Raw genomic sequence first — 17,584 nt, 5'->3', positions numbered from 1 at the left:
GAAATGGAATTAGAAAAAGCCCAATCAGACAGATGATTTGGTAAAAGCTGTATTTTAAGAAGATGAATCTGGCAGGTTTCTTTAGGGTGAAATGAAGAGGCAGCCAGAAAGCAGTCCTCTAACAGATTGATTCTGTGCCTTGTATTGTGCTGTCAGGATACAAAGATGAATGAGATCCAGAGCCTGCCCTCAAGTCAGTCACAGCCTGGTGCCCATGAAAAACTAGTTGCTTTACCCAAAAAAACATTTAAACAATTTTTAAAAACATACAAATGTATTTTATATTAATAGATATTTTAAAACTGTAACTTAATTTGCCAGTGGCTATTTCAGATGATCAATTTCTAATTATCTCAAATTTTCTATTACTACAAATATAGCTAGAATGATCTTTTATCTTCTTTGTGCAATATGTATTAAATGCTTAATGAAAGTAGTCTCAGATGCACACATGTGGACTCTGCACTTAATTTTTATATTCTTTGCTATATATTTAATCACCTAGAAATGTAAAAAATGACACATCATTTAAAAAAAATTTTTTTTAATGTTTATTTGTTTTTGAGGTGGGGGGGGGAGAGGGGGGAGACACAGAATCCAAAGCAGGATCCAGGCTCTGAGCTGTCAGCACAGAGCCTGATGCGGGACTCGAACCCACGAACCATGAAATCATTACCTGAGCCAAAGTTGGATGCTTAACTGACTGAGCCACCTAGGAGCCCCACAACACATCATTTTTATATGATGGTTCATTTTGGTTGAAAATACCTGTAATTAATATCTTACTGTTGAATTATTTATGGGAAAATAGAATCATTGTTGGATTAATTACTAAATATTTCCCCCTTAAGTTTCTCTTCTTTATTTCATATTTTTAGTGATCGATATACTTCAATTGGAATACCTTTTTTTTTTAAAGGGGAACTTCAATAAACTACTTATTTTAAATTAATTATTTTAAATTAATTTAAATTATTTTATTTATTTAAATTAATTTTATTTATTTAAATTAATTTAAAATAATTATTTTAAAATAATTATCAATTGGTAAAATTATTCATTGCAAATTTTTTTCCTTTATAGTAGCATGTCTTGTGCAGTCATATAATAAAGAAAGTAGATAGTAAAAACAATTCGTGTATTCTAATAACACTCATTTAAGTGTCATAGAATATTTACAGGTATTTTTATAGTATCATTTTACAACAGACTTAATCAAAGGTAAAAGAGCTTTGTTGAAAGAACTATAAGATTGTCTCTACATTCAATTCATACTTTAGAATTTTTTTGAAAGCCAGACTTCTAAAGCATATGCATATAGATAGATTTTTTTTTCAATGAAGACTTAATTATGTTTTAAAGATCTTGATTCTACCCTATGGGTTTCACAGGATTGGTTTTATATCCTGGTAATGGATTTGTTTCAAAGTAAGAGAATATTATCCTGTAGTAATTACTCAATCTTCACTATGTAAACTTCATATTAATTAACTGGCAGAACACTCCTTTGGAGAATCATAACAGAAATACACACATATTACATATTACTTTTTGATATAAATAAAAATAATGAGGTAAAAGACAACTTGGTGTGCCTGACCACGGCTCAGCTTGCCTCTACTTTTGCTGATAATATTGTAACAGGTTGTGATAGACTTTGGAGTAGTAAGGCTGGCATAATTTGATTTCTACAAGCTAATTCATACTGTCACTTTGTTTTTTTTCTAAATGTCCCCTCACAGCTCACTCTCCCATACCTTAGCACTTCTTGGGATTGTACTCCTAAAAAAGAAACAAATCACAAAATCATCAAGAATAAAATTATTCTTTCAAATGGTCTGATTGCCAAAGAAATCACAGCATTGCTAGAGATCACGTGTCATAATCTTTGTTCCTTTGCCTTTGGGCAGAACCAAACTTGTGAGGCTGTCCTATTTTTAAAAGTCTCCAGTGAAAGAGATACCATAATCCGTTGCAATATTTAACAACCCTCACTGTCAGGAAATTCTTTTATCCAACTTAAATAATGCATGTATCAGTTTAAGCCTTTATTTTTTCTTCAGTGAATATGAAGCCGACTTAACTTTCCCTGTGTAAGACCTTTTCACTATATTTGAATATTCACTTTAATACTGCCCCACTGATACATCTCAAGTTTCTGCAGCTTCTCCATCATAATACTTTCCAACACTTTTATCATCTGTTCCTCTCCCCACTGAACACACTGCAGTTCTCTGTTCATTTTGCTTGTGGAATTCAGAATGTTAACCCGGACATCTAGTGAGAGGCTGACTAGTGCTAAGTGTAGGGTCTGATTATAGTAGAGACCCTATATACTATGTATACTCTGCACATTGGTGATGGATTTCCTTTTCAAAAAATAGCCGTCTTTCTAGGCACTAATCTCCATACCTCTGGACTTCAGATTTCTTGTTTTGCCAGGTTTGCCATTCTCTTGATTGCCAGCGTAAGTTGTTATTCATTGTGATGCTTTTGTATCTTTTCTTCCATGTGCATGTAGAGTCACATATTTGGCATATGTGGTTATTTCTCATTTTTTTTCTAAGTGCTGCTACTGGTTTATTTTTTATATATTTTAATATTAAGATAAAATTTACATATGTGAATTACAGTTCTTAAGTGTACAATCTAGGTGTGCCTGGCTGGCTCAGTCAGACAGGTGCACAACTCTTAATCTTGGGATTGTGGTTCAGCCACATCAGGTGTAGAGATTATTTAAGTAAATAAAACTTTTTAAAAAGGGTACGATCTAATACATTTTAACACATTTGTATACCTGGATAATCAACATCCTATTCAAAATATAGACTCTGTCTCTAATCTCAGAAATTTTCATCAGGCCAAACAACTCCACCTCTGATAGACAACTACTATTCTGATTTCTATTACAGTAGATTGTTTTCGCCTATTCTTGAAGTCAAAGAAGTGTGATTGTATAGTATCAATTTTGATTTTTTTCACTCACGTGTATTAGTGATTCTTTTTTTATATATAACTAAGGATTCCATTTTTTGTCTAGTCTCTTGTTCATGGACTTTTGTGTTATGAATAGTGCTGCAGTAAGCATTTCTGTGACAAGTCTTTGTATGATCATATGTCTTCATTTCTCAGTTAATACCTGGGATTAGAATGTTAGGTCATAGAGTAAGTGTATGAATAATTTTACAAGAAATTGTCAAACGTTTTTCCAAAGCGGTTGAACCATTCTAGACCCCCACTAGCAACATATCTGAGTTCTATTTGCTTTGTATCTTTCACAACATTTTCTGTTGTCAGTTTTTTTAATTTTAATCATTTTAATGGTTGTGAAAGCATATCTCATTATAGTTTTATTTTGCATTTCCCTGGTGACTAATGATGTTGAGTACCTTTACATGGCTATATAATAACTTCCTTCTTGAATTATATCTTCAAATCTTTCTGTTTTTTTTTTTTATAATGTATTTATTTATTTTGAGAGAGTGGGGAAGGGGCAGAGAGAGAGAGAGAGAGAGAGAGAGAGAGAGAGAGAGAGAGAGAGAATTCCAAGTAGGCTCCATGTTGTCTTCACAGAGCTTGACGTGGGACTCAACCCCACAAACTATGAGATCATGACCTGAGCCAAAACCAAGAGTCAGACACTTAACCAACTAAGCCACCCAGGTGCCCGAAATCTTGTCTGTTTTTAAATTGCACTGTTTGTTGTTGATTTGTAGAAGTTCTTTGTATTTCTGGATTCAAATCCTTTGTCAGATATATGTATTGCAAATATTTTCCTCTTTGTGTGGCTTGCATTTTTATTTTCTTAATTGCATTTTGATGAACAGAATTTTTCAATTTTGATGAACTACAGTTTATACATTTTTATGGTTAGTTAGGGTTTTGGGTTTTGTTTTTGTTTTTGACCCACCTAATCCCTAAGATAATCTCCTGTGTTTTCTTCTAAAAAACAGTTTTAACTTTTACGTTTGTTTTGGGGATTCATCTCAAATTAATTTTTGTATATGATGTGAGGTAGGAGTTAAGACTCATTTTTCCCCATATGGGCTTCTAATTATCCCAGAACCATCTGTTGAAAAGACTTTGTTTTCCTAAATTGAATTGCCTTGGCACTATTGTCTAATTGCCCATATACATGTGGGTTCATTCCAGTGGTGTTTTAAGTCTGAAACTCTGAACTTTTCTTTCACATATAATGTCACGTCTAAATTACATGAGCATATCTCTCTGGGATATTAATGAAAACACTGGACCAAAAAAAGTCTAAAACGAGGCAGTTGAATTAGATTGAGGCCTTACCTGACCTTTCTATTTAATATGAAAACCTGCTCCCACACACCCCTCTTCCTTTGTATTTTTGACTCTCCTTACCCTTCTGGGTTTCTGTAAGGATTAGGCAAAGACCACGCAGAGTTCCTCATACACAATCGTTCTTTTCCATCTAGTCCCACGCCCCCATGGGCAGGTGGGAGGTTTAGGAAAGGGCAGGGGCAGATTCCTTGCCAGGAATCAAGCTGTTTTTCAAATAGACAGAAACTTGACCTTTTACCAGGAAACATCCCTCATCCTGCCATGAGTCCCCAAGATCATAGCTCAAGTTACTGCAGAAAATTTTCCCAATAACTTTTCCTCCCCTTTGCAAAATACTATTGTAATTATTAAACATGTGATGAAACAGAAAACTAATATTCAGGGCAATGAGTGACATAAATTTCCTGCATTTTATTTCCGTGACTGCATTCTCAATAGCTATCTTCCCTTAGAGAAATTCAATAAGATTTGTTTTCTTTAATGATTTGTCTGTCAGATGGATACTCCCTTTTTAAGGCCAGCCAAGAAAAAAAGCTATATATCATCTACGTGACTATTTCCTCATAACCACCAGAGGAGTTTAAAAGGAAAATATTTGTTTGTATGGTTTGCTATGTAATTTGCTTTACATTTTTCAAATGCCAGCAGTTTGCTTAGTACAAACTGAACTGCCCATTTCCAGAACAGATCATGTTTTTAGTCTTGTTTCCAGAGCACATTGAAGTAGACACCAGTTAGCAGATTAGCTCACATTTCCCTGTTTTTCTCTGGCACTTTCATGTGCTACAGGTTTGGAATGAGGAATGAAATTCTTTCCTCCGTATTCCTGCTCCTCCTGTGTCTCAGTGTCAAGTGCCCACCATATACTGTGTTCCATAGAAGGCACTGAAGACAGTTTCAAAAAGATGGGTTCGCGATCTGTCATTCATGAGGAGTATCAGAGGCACAGAAATATGTGCGTACATATACTGTGCAATACATTTAAAGCCAATGAGCGCGACTGTCCACAGAATTGTCTTTTGTTTTTCCTTTGGATATGGTATTTTTACACTTAGTCATCCACGTCATAGACCTCAGCCACCTAGATAAATTCATTTTTTTTGTTTATTTTTCCAGCAAGAATTTATTCACAGACACTGAGGTAAGTGCTCATGATATAAAGATGGATAACACATAGTCCCAATCTGCAGGAGGTTACAGTCTGGTAGGGGAAACAGGCTGTAAACTGAGTAAGATGAAAGCCATAGTAACAGTATGCATAAGACATGTTGGATGAGCGAGCATAAGAGAAGCACTTTCTCCAGATTTGGGTGAGGCAGGCTTGGGAGAATCTTCCCAAGGAGGCAATGGCCACTACATCTGGAAAACAGAGTCTGTCCTGCTGACCTGCACCGGAATCAGTCTCTGATCTTAGCCTTATTTACATCTGATTCCAAGCAACAGAAGTAGTCATGCTAGAGAAAATAAAAATAGAAGTGAAATAAAAGCATGTAATTATCAACTGCAGCTGTATCAAGATATGTGCTGGGGACTCTCAATGTAGGAAGATGGAGAGATGGGCTGCTCTTGGATTTTGGTGAAGGAGTATCTTAGTCCATTTGGGCTGCTCTAATACCACAGACTGGTTAGCTTATAAACAATAGAAATTATTTTTCACAGTGTGTCAGCACAGCCTCATTCTGGTGAAGGCGCCCTTTCTGATTCATGTCTGGTGCCTGCTCAGTCAGTTAAGCATTCCAACTCTTGGTTTTGGTTCAGGTCATAAACTCATGGTTGTGAGATCAAGGCCCACATCAGGCTCCGATTCTACCCTACACAGATGTATTTATCTATTCTCTATACTGCAGTTCCTAGGAAAAGATGTAAGAGTCTCATATAATTTTTTTCTTAAGTTTGGAAAATTCTGCTGTTTGTTCTCTTTCTGGATGATTGAACATAATCTTTTTTTTTTTTTAACTGTATTTATTTTGAGAGAGAGAGTGTGGGTGCATGCGAGTGGGGTAGGGGCAGAGAGAGAGGGAGAGAATTCTCAGCAGGCTCTGAGCTCAAACTGACCAACTGTGAGATCATGATCTTTGCCACCCAGGTGCCCCTGAACATAATCTTATAACCTCAACTTACTTCATTCTGTATTTGCATTTGGTTACGTATTTGATTAAGTATTGACCGAATAAATGGCTATGTATTATCATTTGATTAAATAGCAGTGAGAATACTGTCCAGGGAAATTGGTGAGAAATCTGCTACTTTGTCTCCTGTCCTTTTAACCTTGGGTTTTTTTGTTTTTTGTTTTTTTCCCTCTCTCCACCCTTTCCCTAAGCCGTTAATATCACTAAAACAACGAGGTTGAAAGCAATAACTGGCTGATTGCTATTTAGTCATGGGTTGGGATAGAAACTCCCTAAGGGCTTATGGGTTGGGTTGTAGAAGCTGAGGGTGAGGAGGAGTGGATAGAGTGTATGCAGTGTGAGCAGGAGCTTAAGTGCACAGGGCACTAAAGCAGTGCAAAGCCAGCTTCAGCCCACTTTCTTGAGGCACCATGTCTGGAGTGGAAGAGAAAGATAGGCAACCTGGAAAGAGTCTGCTTAAAGAGAATGCTGAAGAAAATGAGCATGCAAGAAAAGATGGCAGTGAAATAGTAAAATAAGGACCAAAAAACGAATAAATGTGAATGAAGAAAACATGTTTTTCTTCATTTCTGTCTATTCACAACTGCCATCCTCAAAGTGCTGGTAGATATGATTAGTCTGATGAGAAAATTTTATGTGACAAACGTGGGGTGGATAGCAGATGGTAGCTTAAGAGAGTGATCATCAGAGAAAATGTCTCAGCACAGTGCTGTCCAGAAATAAATATTAAAGGAAAGAACAAATGGACTATTATGGGAGTGCCTGGGTGGCTCAGTCAGTTAAGTGTATGATTTCAGCTCAGGTCATGATTTTGTGGTTTGTGAGTTCAAGCCCCACATCAGGCTCTCTGCTGTCAGCATGGAGCTCAGGTCATGATCTCGTGGTCTGTGGGTTTGAGCCCCACATCACGCTCTGCTGACAGCTCAGAGCCTGGAACCTGCTTCAGATTCTGTGTCTCCCTCTCTCTCTGCCCGTCCCCCACTCACACCTTGTCTCTCTCTCAAAAATAAACATTTAAAAAATTAAAAAAAAAAGGATTATTATGGAATTATGGGATTCTTAGTCCTTTCTGATACTGCTTTGGAAAAATAACTTGTAATACTTATTTTAGATGTTTGTTATATTGAGGTTGAAACATTTCAAGGGATGGTCAAATAATATTTGAATAATAATCCAACCTAGACATCTTGATATCAGTACGTAAGACTTTTTTAACTATTGAAGAATATTTTTGCGAAATACTATTGGTATATTCCGATAGATTTTCACTTTGTAGGGAAAAGCCAACATGTATTTTGTTGTCCAAAGGGCATTTAAAAAAATCCTTTCCTGAACCATTTTGCTACTTGTTACTCTGTATGTATTACTTTCTATTACTGTAATTTCTTTATGCTTCAGTTCTTTCTGGAAAGTTTTTGAAAGTCAAGTTGAAATCAGCCATAGTTCATGCCCATTTAGATTTAACTAAATTCTTAAATTATATACACCATGGTGCTGTTCCTATGGCAAGAGTATCTTCCAGATATTCTTTTTAGTAGGTCATTGAATCTTTTTTACTTTATGGAGCAGTAAGAAATGCATGAAGGAATTTGAATTTAAAGAGGCTGTCTTGCATGTATATCTGGGCATTGGCATTTAGAGTCTATAAAATAAATTGGCAGTGAATGTTTTATTTACCCATTAGAATCTCAGCTACATCATCAAGTACTGCTTTGCTAGATATATTGGAATACACTTGATGATACAAAAATGGAGTGTAGAGTATTTCATCAAAAATATTTGTGTGTGGGTCTCATAAGGATTTTAATGTCATGTAAAATATCTGTATACATAATGTAGAAGCAAAAATTACTTTAAGAGTAAAACTAGCCCACTGTCATATTTATTTCTTTCTATATGAACAAAATAGTCACTGTTTATTGAAATGTATTCCAGATTAAGAATCGTTATAATAGCTCACCTGTCTAAATTGCCAAGGTTTTTGATAAAGCTGGCAGCATGAATGACAGCTGCAAACTCAAGGTTAGACTGCAGAGTCCGTTTCTCTCTGGCTTTCTCTCCTTTTAAGCCTCCCTTTCATGTGTAGCCAAGTGAAATGTAAGCTCTACAGATCCTCAGGGGCCTTGGCCTGATGAGAGGATACAGAAGAAAGGCAGCAGTTTGGAAAGCCTGCCGAAGGCACAGGGGGCAAAGGGCCTGGGTGATGACATGACTCCCAGACCTTTCAAAGGAGATGAATGAGAAGGCAGTGCCTCCGTGGGCCCCGGACGTATTTTACCCACAAGAGTAGTCTGAGGCTATCAAACCAATTGTTTTGACTTTATCCTTCAGATGTTGCAAAAGGAAAATTCATTCTTTTATTGCCCTTCCAAGTCGTGTAACCATTTATCCTTAATCATCTGCAGTCTGTGTGGGAATAAGTCTTTTAAAGATCACTGAACTTTGCTTGATTTGAAATCAGAGTAGAATTCATTTTATTTAATGTGGGAAACCTTCTTTTGAGAAACTTGACACAAACTGGCTTTTTAGCCTCTTAGAATTTAATTGAAAAAGAACACCATAGAAAAACACAGCCAGATGCGCAAATATCTGCTTGTGGATTAGATTGCCGTAAGCTTTATGATTCTTTTTTCTGTGGTTATTGATCACTGAAATAGCCTTAGCAGTCAAGATTTAGCAAAACAGTGTGAATTAATGAATTTTAGGTTGCAGTCACAGGGATGTAACTAGGCTAACCATAATGGATATCACTGATATCATGAGTTTTATCCTTACCATTCATTGTATTAAGTATGTGTGATGATTTTAGGGGTACTTAATAGATTTGCTTTGGTGGAAAAGTTAATAAGTCCATTGGGCCACTGGTGTGTGGAAGTGATCTGTGAAGAAATAAATTCCTTCAGTTTCCACGTGAGCATATCACAAAAGAACCATACTGTGGTTTTTTTGGGAATTTTACAGATCTCTTCAAGAAGCAATTCAGAATGGTTTCTCAGAGTGCTAAATCTGTATCTTGGTGCATGGATTTGGCTGGCATGGATTTGGACAGAGTAGGCCAAACAGAGCTAATTGAGGTGGGGAAAAAATCGAGAGAACAGGCCATAATGGTGAATAGAGTTATTTGTCACCGAGTTTGTAATAGGATTTTCAATTAATTCATGCAGGCTTCCAATGCCTTACATTAGCCCTGTCAAGATGAACTACAGCCACATCTAAAATGCCATCCCCTATTAAACCGTGCATGTCAGTGAATTTGTAATTTCTTCTGTTCAACCAGAAGATGAATGGATTCCACTTAGAAAACAAATGTGTGCTTCAGAAACGCACATTTCAAGATTCCAGCACTTCCTTGGAGGAACATTCTTTGCATTGCTATACAGTGAATATGTATTAAAAATGTAATTGCTATGTGAATTCGTCCAAAAAGGAATAGCATCCAGCTGCATAGAGACAAATACATTTTCAGGTGCTGTGTTTCACTGGTGAACAAGGCTTTTCATACTGGGCAGTGACAATGATGATAATAGTTCATGGGTGCGACAGCAGTTACTAACTGCTGGGTCTTTTGTAGCGGTTTACATACATTAACTCACCAAATCCTCTCAGCAACCCAAATGAAGAAATTGAGGCACACAGCTAGTAAGTGGCTGAGCTGGGATTCAAACGTAGACATTCTGGCTCTGGAGTTTATGTTTCCAACCCTTACGTAAAACTGCCTTATTGTGGTCCCATACAGCTGTGTTCCAAGAGTTGGTTTATTACAGGACTTGTCAGTTCTCTGTCTTTGACTCCATCACTCTTGCACTGTTTCATAATAATATTCATTTCTATGTTTATTTACTATTATTTCCTCAAGCCTGCCTTGGGAAATACTGTTATATTTTGATAACCAGACTTCAATAAATATACAATAAAGTAGAGAATGCAGTGAGGCATCTCTGTGAGAGTAGACAAAAATTAGAGTCCTTCCTTAGCATTCGACACTGAAGGGGAATATGACTAAAGTTCACAGGATTGTGAGGCTCCAGAGTTCCTTCCTGATGGGCATTTTCCTTCTGCAGAAACCAAGGGGCACAGCAGAATTGTTTATGAGATTAGGTCACGGTCAGATAACAGAAGTCATAGGCAGGATCTCAGGTCAGGGTCCAAAAGTCAGAGGGCACATGAGGGTTTCAGAACTTCTGGAAGGCTCAGCTCCTGTCTTCTCAGGATATTGGCCTCTAGAGCAGCTCTCATTAACCAAACACATCACATGGATCAAGCCAACACAAGATGACTGCCAATAGCATTTTGAGAGCCAAGAATTGGCTATTCCTCTTAAGCCAAACAAAAATATTTAACAAAAGAAATTTGGCTTAGGAGCAAGCCAGACTCTAACTCTCTGACCAGAAACCAAAGTAATTTTTAAAAAGTGTATTACGAAGTTCTGTTGCCTCAAGAGTATTAAACTGTGATCCACTTTTTTGGGGAGCGGGGAGATGGAGGAGCACAGGGAGAGGGCAGTACTGTGAGTAATGCTTCTTCCTATTCATTACAAAGATTAAGCTGTAAAAAAAGAAAAAATTCAACTAGTTAAAGCTTGTGCTTAACACATAGCTATCTGTCCGCCTGCCCACTTCCTGTCCATTTTCCACTCTCATGCCAGCCTCATCTGCCTGACTGACACATGCTTCTTACCATGGCCATCTGTATTTCAAACCTGTGAGGGCTTGTCTTTGCCTGAAGGACACAGCGATTGAACCTCTTTAACATGTCATTCAAGATCTTCCATGAGTTAGCTTCTGTCTACTTCTCCTACACTTTATATTCCATAATTCCTGCATTCTTTATAAAACTCAGTCCCTCTGCACAGTGTGCTGCTCCATGTCTTTGCTGGTGCTGTGCCCTCTGGTGAGAATGCCTTACTTTTATCTTTTACTCCAGCTTTGCCTGGCTAACTCCTATGTATCCTTGAAGACTTGGCTTATGTGTCACTTCCTCCAGGAAGTGTTTCATTTTCCCATCTGCTAAACTCCAGAGACCTGCACTCTGTGTTGAGTTGACCTTGACTAAAAATAATAATACAGTTAAATTTTTAGACGCTTTTGGATCATTCTTTAATTAAAACTCATCTCTTTCCCTAAGGGTATACCTCAGTTACCTTGTGCCAAAGCGTTATACAACTACGAAGGGAAAGAGCCTGGAGACCTTAAATTCAGCAAAGGTGACATCATCATTTTGCGGCGACAAGTGGATGAAAATTGGTACCATGGGGAAGTCAACGGGATCCATGGCTTTTTTCCCACCAATTTTGTGCAGATCATCAAGCCGTTACCTCAGCCCCCACCTCAGTGCAAAGCACTTTATGACTTTGAAGTGAAAGACAAGGAAGCAGACAAAGATTGCCTTCCGTTTGCAAAGGTAAATTTAGAATGAGATTTTCTGTTTGCCAACTCTTTCTGTGGACCCAGATACACAGGAATATGGCTTATATTTTCTTTCACAAAAAGATAAAATAGTTTTTAAAAATACCCATGCTTTTAAAAATACCTGGAAGCAGTTTTCTTAAAGTCACAAAAAACTAGACCATTCTTTTTTTTTTTTAATTTTTTTTTAATGTTTATTTCTTTCTTTTTTTTTTTTAATTTTTTTTTTTCAACGTTTATTTATTTTTTTGGGACAGAGAGAGACAGAGCATGAACGGGGGAGGGGCAGAGAGAGAGAGGGAGACACAGAATCAGAAACAGGCTCCAGGCTCCGAGCCATCAGCCCAGAGCCTGACGCGGGGCTCGAACTCACGGACCGCGAGATCGTGACCTGGCTGAAGTCGGACGCTTAACCGACTGCGCCACCCAGGCGCCCCAAATGTTTATTTATTTCTGACAGAGAGAGAGAGAGAGAGAGAGAGACAGAGGAAGCATGAGTGGGGGAGGGGCAGAGAGAGAGGGAGACACAGAATGCCAAGCCAGCTCCAGGCTCCAGGCTCCAGGCTCCAGGCTCCAGCCTCCGAGTTGTAGGCACAGAGCCCGACGCGGGGCTCGAACTCACACACTGTGAGATCATGACCTGAGCTGAAGTAGGATGCTCAACCGGCTGAGCCACCCAGGCGCCCCTAAAACTAGACCATTCTTATATGAAAGATAATTTTGTTTGATAGTCTGTGTGGTATCATTTTCATATTTATAGCCTAAATTTAATTCTAAGCCACTTTACACGGTATGTGTGCCACTCAGGGATTTTAGCTTACTGAATTATGAATAACAAAATGAAACATCATTACTTCCTTATTTTATACATAAATTTCTTTGCTGAAAGCACACAGGAGTATATCCACTGAATTGATAAAATCCTTTAAAATTTTAAGTAGATAAACACAATAGTGTTTTTTATAAAGAAAAGCAGTAGGATATGCATTTAAAGGTGGGTATTTGGTGTATTATCAGAGAGAATGTGAGAAGAGCCTGAAAGCCAGTCTAAAACGGAAGTTCAAGAGGCTGGGGTGAGTAGCATTTAAGGTTGTAATTTGTGGATCTTAACATAATGAGCAGCCAACCCCTGTATAGAAGGAGTTTATAGTTTTACAACGGTCTGAAAGAACCAACAGGTTGTAGTGGCCACTTAGTTTGTGGCAACATTGGATTCATGTACTAAAGATAGGTCATGGCATTTTGATTCATTTACTCTTGAAACTTGAGCTCCTTTATTGAAAAGGGAAATTAAGTGATGAACTTAATGGGATCAAAGAGACTAATGTTTGCTGTTTCTTCAGGATGATGTTCTGACTGTGATCCGCAGAGTGGATGAAAACTGGGCTGAAGGAATGCTGGCAGACAAAATAGGAATATTTCCAATTTCATATGTTGAGGTAAGTTAATCTGTAGAAAATTCAAACATGTTAGTATTCAGCTTAGTAAACAAATCTTAATTATGCAATTTGGGTATTACAAAATCCTTAACAGTCATTTTGCAATATGTACACACAGCAAATTCTTAGGTTGTGCACCTTAAAGGAATACAGTATTATATGTCAACTATATCACAGTAAAACTGGGGTAAAAAAAGAAAGACAAAAACCTAGAAGGAGAAGGAGGAAATGGGGAAGGAGAAGAAATCATCGTCTTCACAACACAAAACATCAGGAATGCCCTGTTCCAGATCACTGGATGGATTAGGAAGAATTCCTCCATCCACCTACAGTTACTGAAGACTATGAAATGTTTGAAACTCTTTACCTTATCCCCCTGCCAAAAGCATTCCTGTGTCTTGTTAAATGTTACTGTATGCTTCCTGTCAGTACCTATATTGTTTGCAGGTGTTCTATTCTGTTTGCCAGCTTTGGTTGATAACGTTCTGAGTGAGGTGGGAAGTGAGTGTATCTGTGTACCTATTTCTTTGCTTATCTGCCATGTCATCAGAACCAGAATGGTGATTTGCAGAGTAGGCCTCTAATAAACATGAAGTAAGTGAATGAATCTTCCCCCATGTCATCCCAGCAACACCTTAGTCCCTTCTCCCTTTTTAATCAGCTTTACCCAGAAAGGTTATGGCCAGCCTGACTCAGTGAAATCTTTATAGACAGTATCTATAAAGTAACACGGTTCTATTATTTTAAAGAATAGCACAAATTAAAAATGAAATAGGATGTGACAGTTTACAAGAGGCCTACATCATGTATCATAAGCATTCATGTCCTTTAGTTATAAGAATTTCTTGCTGAAAATTGAAGGCATTTTTAAAGAATGAGACACAGCCCAAACAACCATAAAGGGTTAGCTGAGGTCACAGAAGGATTCTGGAAGATGGGAATTCTTAACGCATATCTGTGTGATGGATAAATAAGGGTTAACCAAGAGGAATGGAAGAAGAACATTTTTATGGCAGGAAGAACATCCATGCAGGAAGACTGGAATGTGCAATAGCCAAAAAGTAAGAGAGAACACCGATTGTTTGGGGGAACTGAAAGTAATTCTGTTGCTTAAGATATCAAAGCATGTATCTGAAGCATATGAGAAGGAAAAACCACCAGCACTTATTTTCTCATCTTTTTATCTGAGGCGTTTGTTTTGGCATGATTTTGAAAACTAAAATGACAAATTGTGTCATTGTAGTTAGCACTCAATTTTTCCCATAGACAGTAAGATTGCCAAAGATTTCATTAAAAATCAGTTTGACTACTGTATACCCATGGAAAAATAATTCAAACCATGTATGAGCCTTGAATTTTATCCATACCCTTCAAATGTTCCTATTTATTGAAATATTTTTTTCTCCTTTGAAAGTAAACAACAGGGAAAAAATTCTTACATCTCAGGCAATCCTTTCTGTACATTATTTATATATATTCTAGCTGTGGGTCGTGGAAAATTATAAGCATTTCCAAGTATTTGAATAGTTACACTGAAAAGCATGGGTAAGCACAAGATTAGTAATGAAAGCCTGTCTTTACTTGTTAGGTATTATCAATATTACATGCCAATACTTGGTTTGTGATGCATGAAAAAGGATTGCTATACTTTTGTTACTGAGCAGGTGTAGAATTGTGCAGATAGGCGTAAAAGATCCACCCCCGGCAAATCCAGAGTCACTGTGAGTCACTCGGGTCATTAGAATTATTTATTCTAACTTAAGTTGGAAAGATAAACATCTACCCAGTGGAAGGTTTTTTCATTCTTCTGCCTTCTTTCTTTCAAATGAGTATTTTTCTCATTTGAACCAGAATTTTGCCATTTGAGACACGGTAAACAAATCATCTATCTCTAAGAGACTATGAACAGTTCTTTGATGTCAGGCCATCAGATTGAAGTCTCTGGTAGGAGCAGAGCATCTGGGGATTAGTAACACCTGGTTTAGCCTTTAGGGGAATTGAGGGGAGGCAGATTTCAATAGGAACTTACCAAAATTCAACTATTTAAATAAAGTATAGACTGTCTTACAAGACAATCTTAGATGGGGTAAAGCCAGTTATAAGGAATCAAAAACAGAGCCTTTTTCCTGAATAATGGCCTTTCTCTTGCGCTGTAAACCACTTCAGGGTCCAGACTGTCCCCAGTATAAAAACAGGCTGTGTTATAAAAATCCATTTGTAAATAATTTTCTTATCTCTTATAAATATACATTTAAGTCTCCATGGTTGTTAAGTGATTTTGCTTTTTCCACAGTGCTCCAAAAACTGTTACCCCCCAAGAAGTTCTGGGAGGATCACATATATAACATATTTTGAAGGGTCTGGCATGCTGTGTTTTATGCATAGTGGTTTGGAGCTCAGATTAGTCTGTAATCCAGAATATGCCAGAGTATAGTATGATCAAATAAAAGAATCTCACCACCACATATAATGAGAGAAATGAGTTCACAATTGAATTCTGAGTCCCAGAGTGACATCTTTGATCTCAGCAAAAGCTGGAACTCCCCCTCAACTCCTAGCTGGTTGGCTTTGATAATGGAAATGTTCAAGGAACTTGGTTGCGGCAGAAACTCTAAACAGGATGGGCCTGAGGATAGGATTGTGGACCTGGAGTAGAACCATGGGGTCAGAGGTTCAGCTGTGGAATTAGAGGGTAGGGTAAATTGAAAGGAGCTGAGCACTAGAGGTCGGTAAAGAGAATTGAGTGGGAGGATTGAGATAGAAATAGAAATGCTGTTGGAATAGTTTGCCTTCCCTTTTTGTCTTCAGTTGTCCTTTCTCTTCTCCCTCCACATCCCATAACTGTGTACTACAGTCTGTATCTGTATTAGAATAAGGTGATAAAATGGTATAGCAACTTGCAAGCAAATGGCCCCTTATTAAAGTACAAAATTCTTCAAGTTTTGAACAGAGAAGGAGCCTCTGGTTGAGGGGAATGAGTAGGGCAAAAAATGGCTCTGTAAAGGGCCTTGAATTTATCACTTGGAGCCTTTGTTTAAGCTCCTAAGATTGGGGTTGAGTCATAGAGGTTGTGGATTCTATTCTGCTTAAATAGGATCTGCCTAGACTTGAGCAAGCTGGAAAGTCATGAGGGGTAGGGGTCTCTTAGGGAAATCTGGGGAATTCTTGAAGACACCATGCCAGAATATGTATAAAGGGTATATTTGTCAAGGACTGAATGCAGCTTAAAAAAAGAAACCAGTAGCTTTTTTCTTTATTTGTTAAAAAATACCAGTCTTCTGTAAGATAGGATGGAAGACTTTAACAATGTCTTTAATTCAGAGCTGACTCATTCAAGTTTAGCAGTCATTTGAACAAGTATGACATGATTCTTAGCAAGCAAAAAAGTTTGAATGAAGTAACTGCTAAATGTGGGATTTGGGATGTTTTTCAACCATTGTGTATTGTAGACTCTGGTGAACTATAAATTTTATTAAGTTTATCATTTTATGTTGGTTCTTAGTCATTCATTTGAATATCAATTGTCCAGTTTTTTTAACAGCAACCAAAATATTTAATTATTTAGTAACCTGTGCCTCTGCCATAGATATAATATAAAAATAAGCATTCCTTTTGTGCAGATGGCATGAAGTAGGTATGCCCAATAGGCAACTATTTTTACTCTTAAGTCACTATCAGAATTAAGGGCTATGTTTCTTGTTTTTTAGATCTGTGATCAAATGTCACTTCTTCTGACAAACTTTTCCTCACTACCTTATCTACAGTAGTTCCTTTTCATCTGCTTGCTTTACCTCACACATTTGGTGGTATGATTGTGGAGAAAAACTTGTGCCCTGAATCCAGATGACTGGAATCAAGTTTTCACTCTACCACTAACTGACTTTGGGCCTTTTCTTTAATTTGTAAAATAGAACCACTTCCTAGGGTGGTTTCATTCCAATGATACTTCCAAGCAGTGCCTTAGCACCTATTAAGAGCTGTATAAGTGATAGCTGTGATTATTACACCATTGTTATTATTCCTTTAATAATTTATTTGTTCATGTGGTTACTGTCTCCTAACTCTGCCTGCTCCCAGTAGAAAGTGAGCTCCTGACAGCAGCACCTTGTCTTCATTCTGGTTTACCTTGGTCTCCTGAGGTCCTTGTACAGCATCTGCCCATAGTAGACTCTCAATAACTATTGGTTGTTAGTTGCTCATTTATACAACCTAGGCATACATTTCATATATTTCATCATTGATTTATCTTAGTGTTATTTTAGGAAGTTCTGTTTCTCAAAACTGAAAGGTTTGTTGTGTT

At 37.4% G+C, this 17,584-nt stretch overlaps 1 protein-coding gene across 1 annotated transcript in view; it reads left to right on the top strand.

Annotated features, from left to right (window-relative positions):
* Positions 1-17,584, top strand: part of SH3RF1 (SH3 domain containing ring finger 1) — a 178,251-nt gene that overhangs the window by 101,316 nt on the left and 59,351 nt on the right. The window contains exons 2-3 of the mRNA XM_047091838.1: positions 11,565-11,840; positions 13,189-13,284. Coding sequence (XP_046947794.1) covers positions 11,565-11,840; positions 13,189-13,284 — 372 coding nt within the window. The remainder of the gene's footprint in view (positions 1-11,564; positions 11,841-13,188; positions 13,285-17,584) is intronic.

This window comes from Lynx rufus, unplaced genomic scaffold (assembly GCF_022079265.1).
Source record: "Lynx rufus isolate CCGP_SWC_20201006 ecotype Redwood Valley unplaced genomic scaffold, mLynRuf1.p SCAF_3, whole genome shotgun sequence".
Classification (NCBI taxonomy): domain Eukaryota; kingdom Metazoa; phylum Chordata; class Mammalia; order Carnivora; family Felidae; genus Lynx; species Lynx rufus.
The sequence above is the reverse complement of the archived record's forward strand: the minus strand, read 5'-3'. Positions and strand labels throughout refer to the sequence as shown.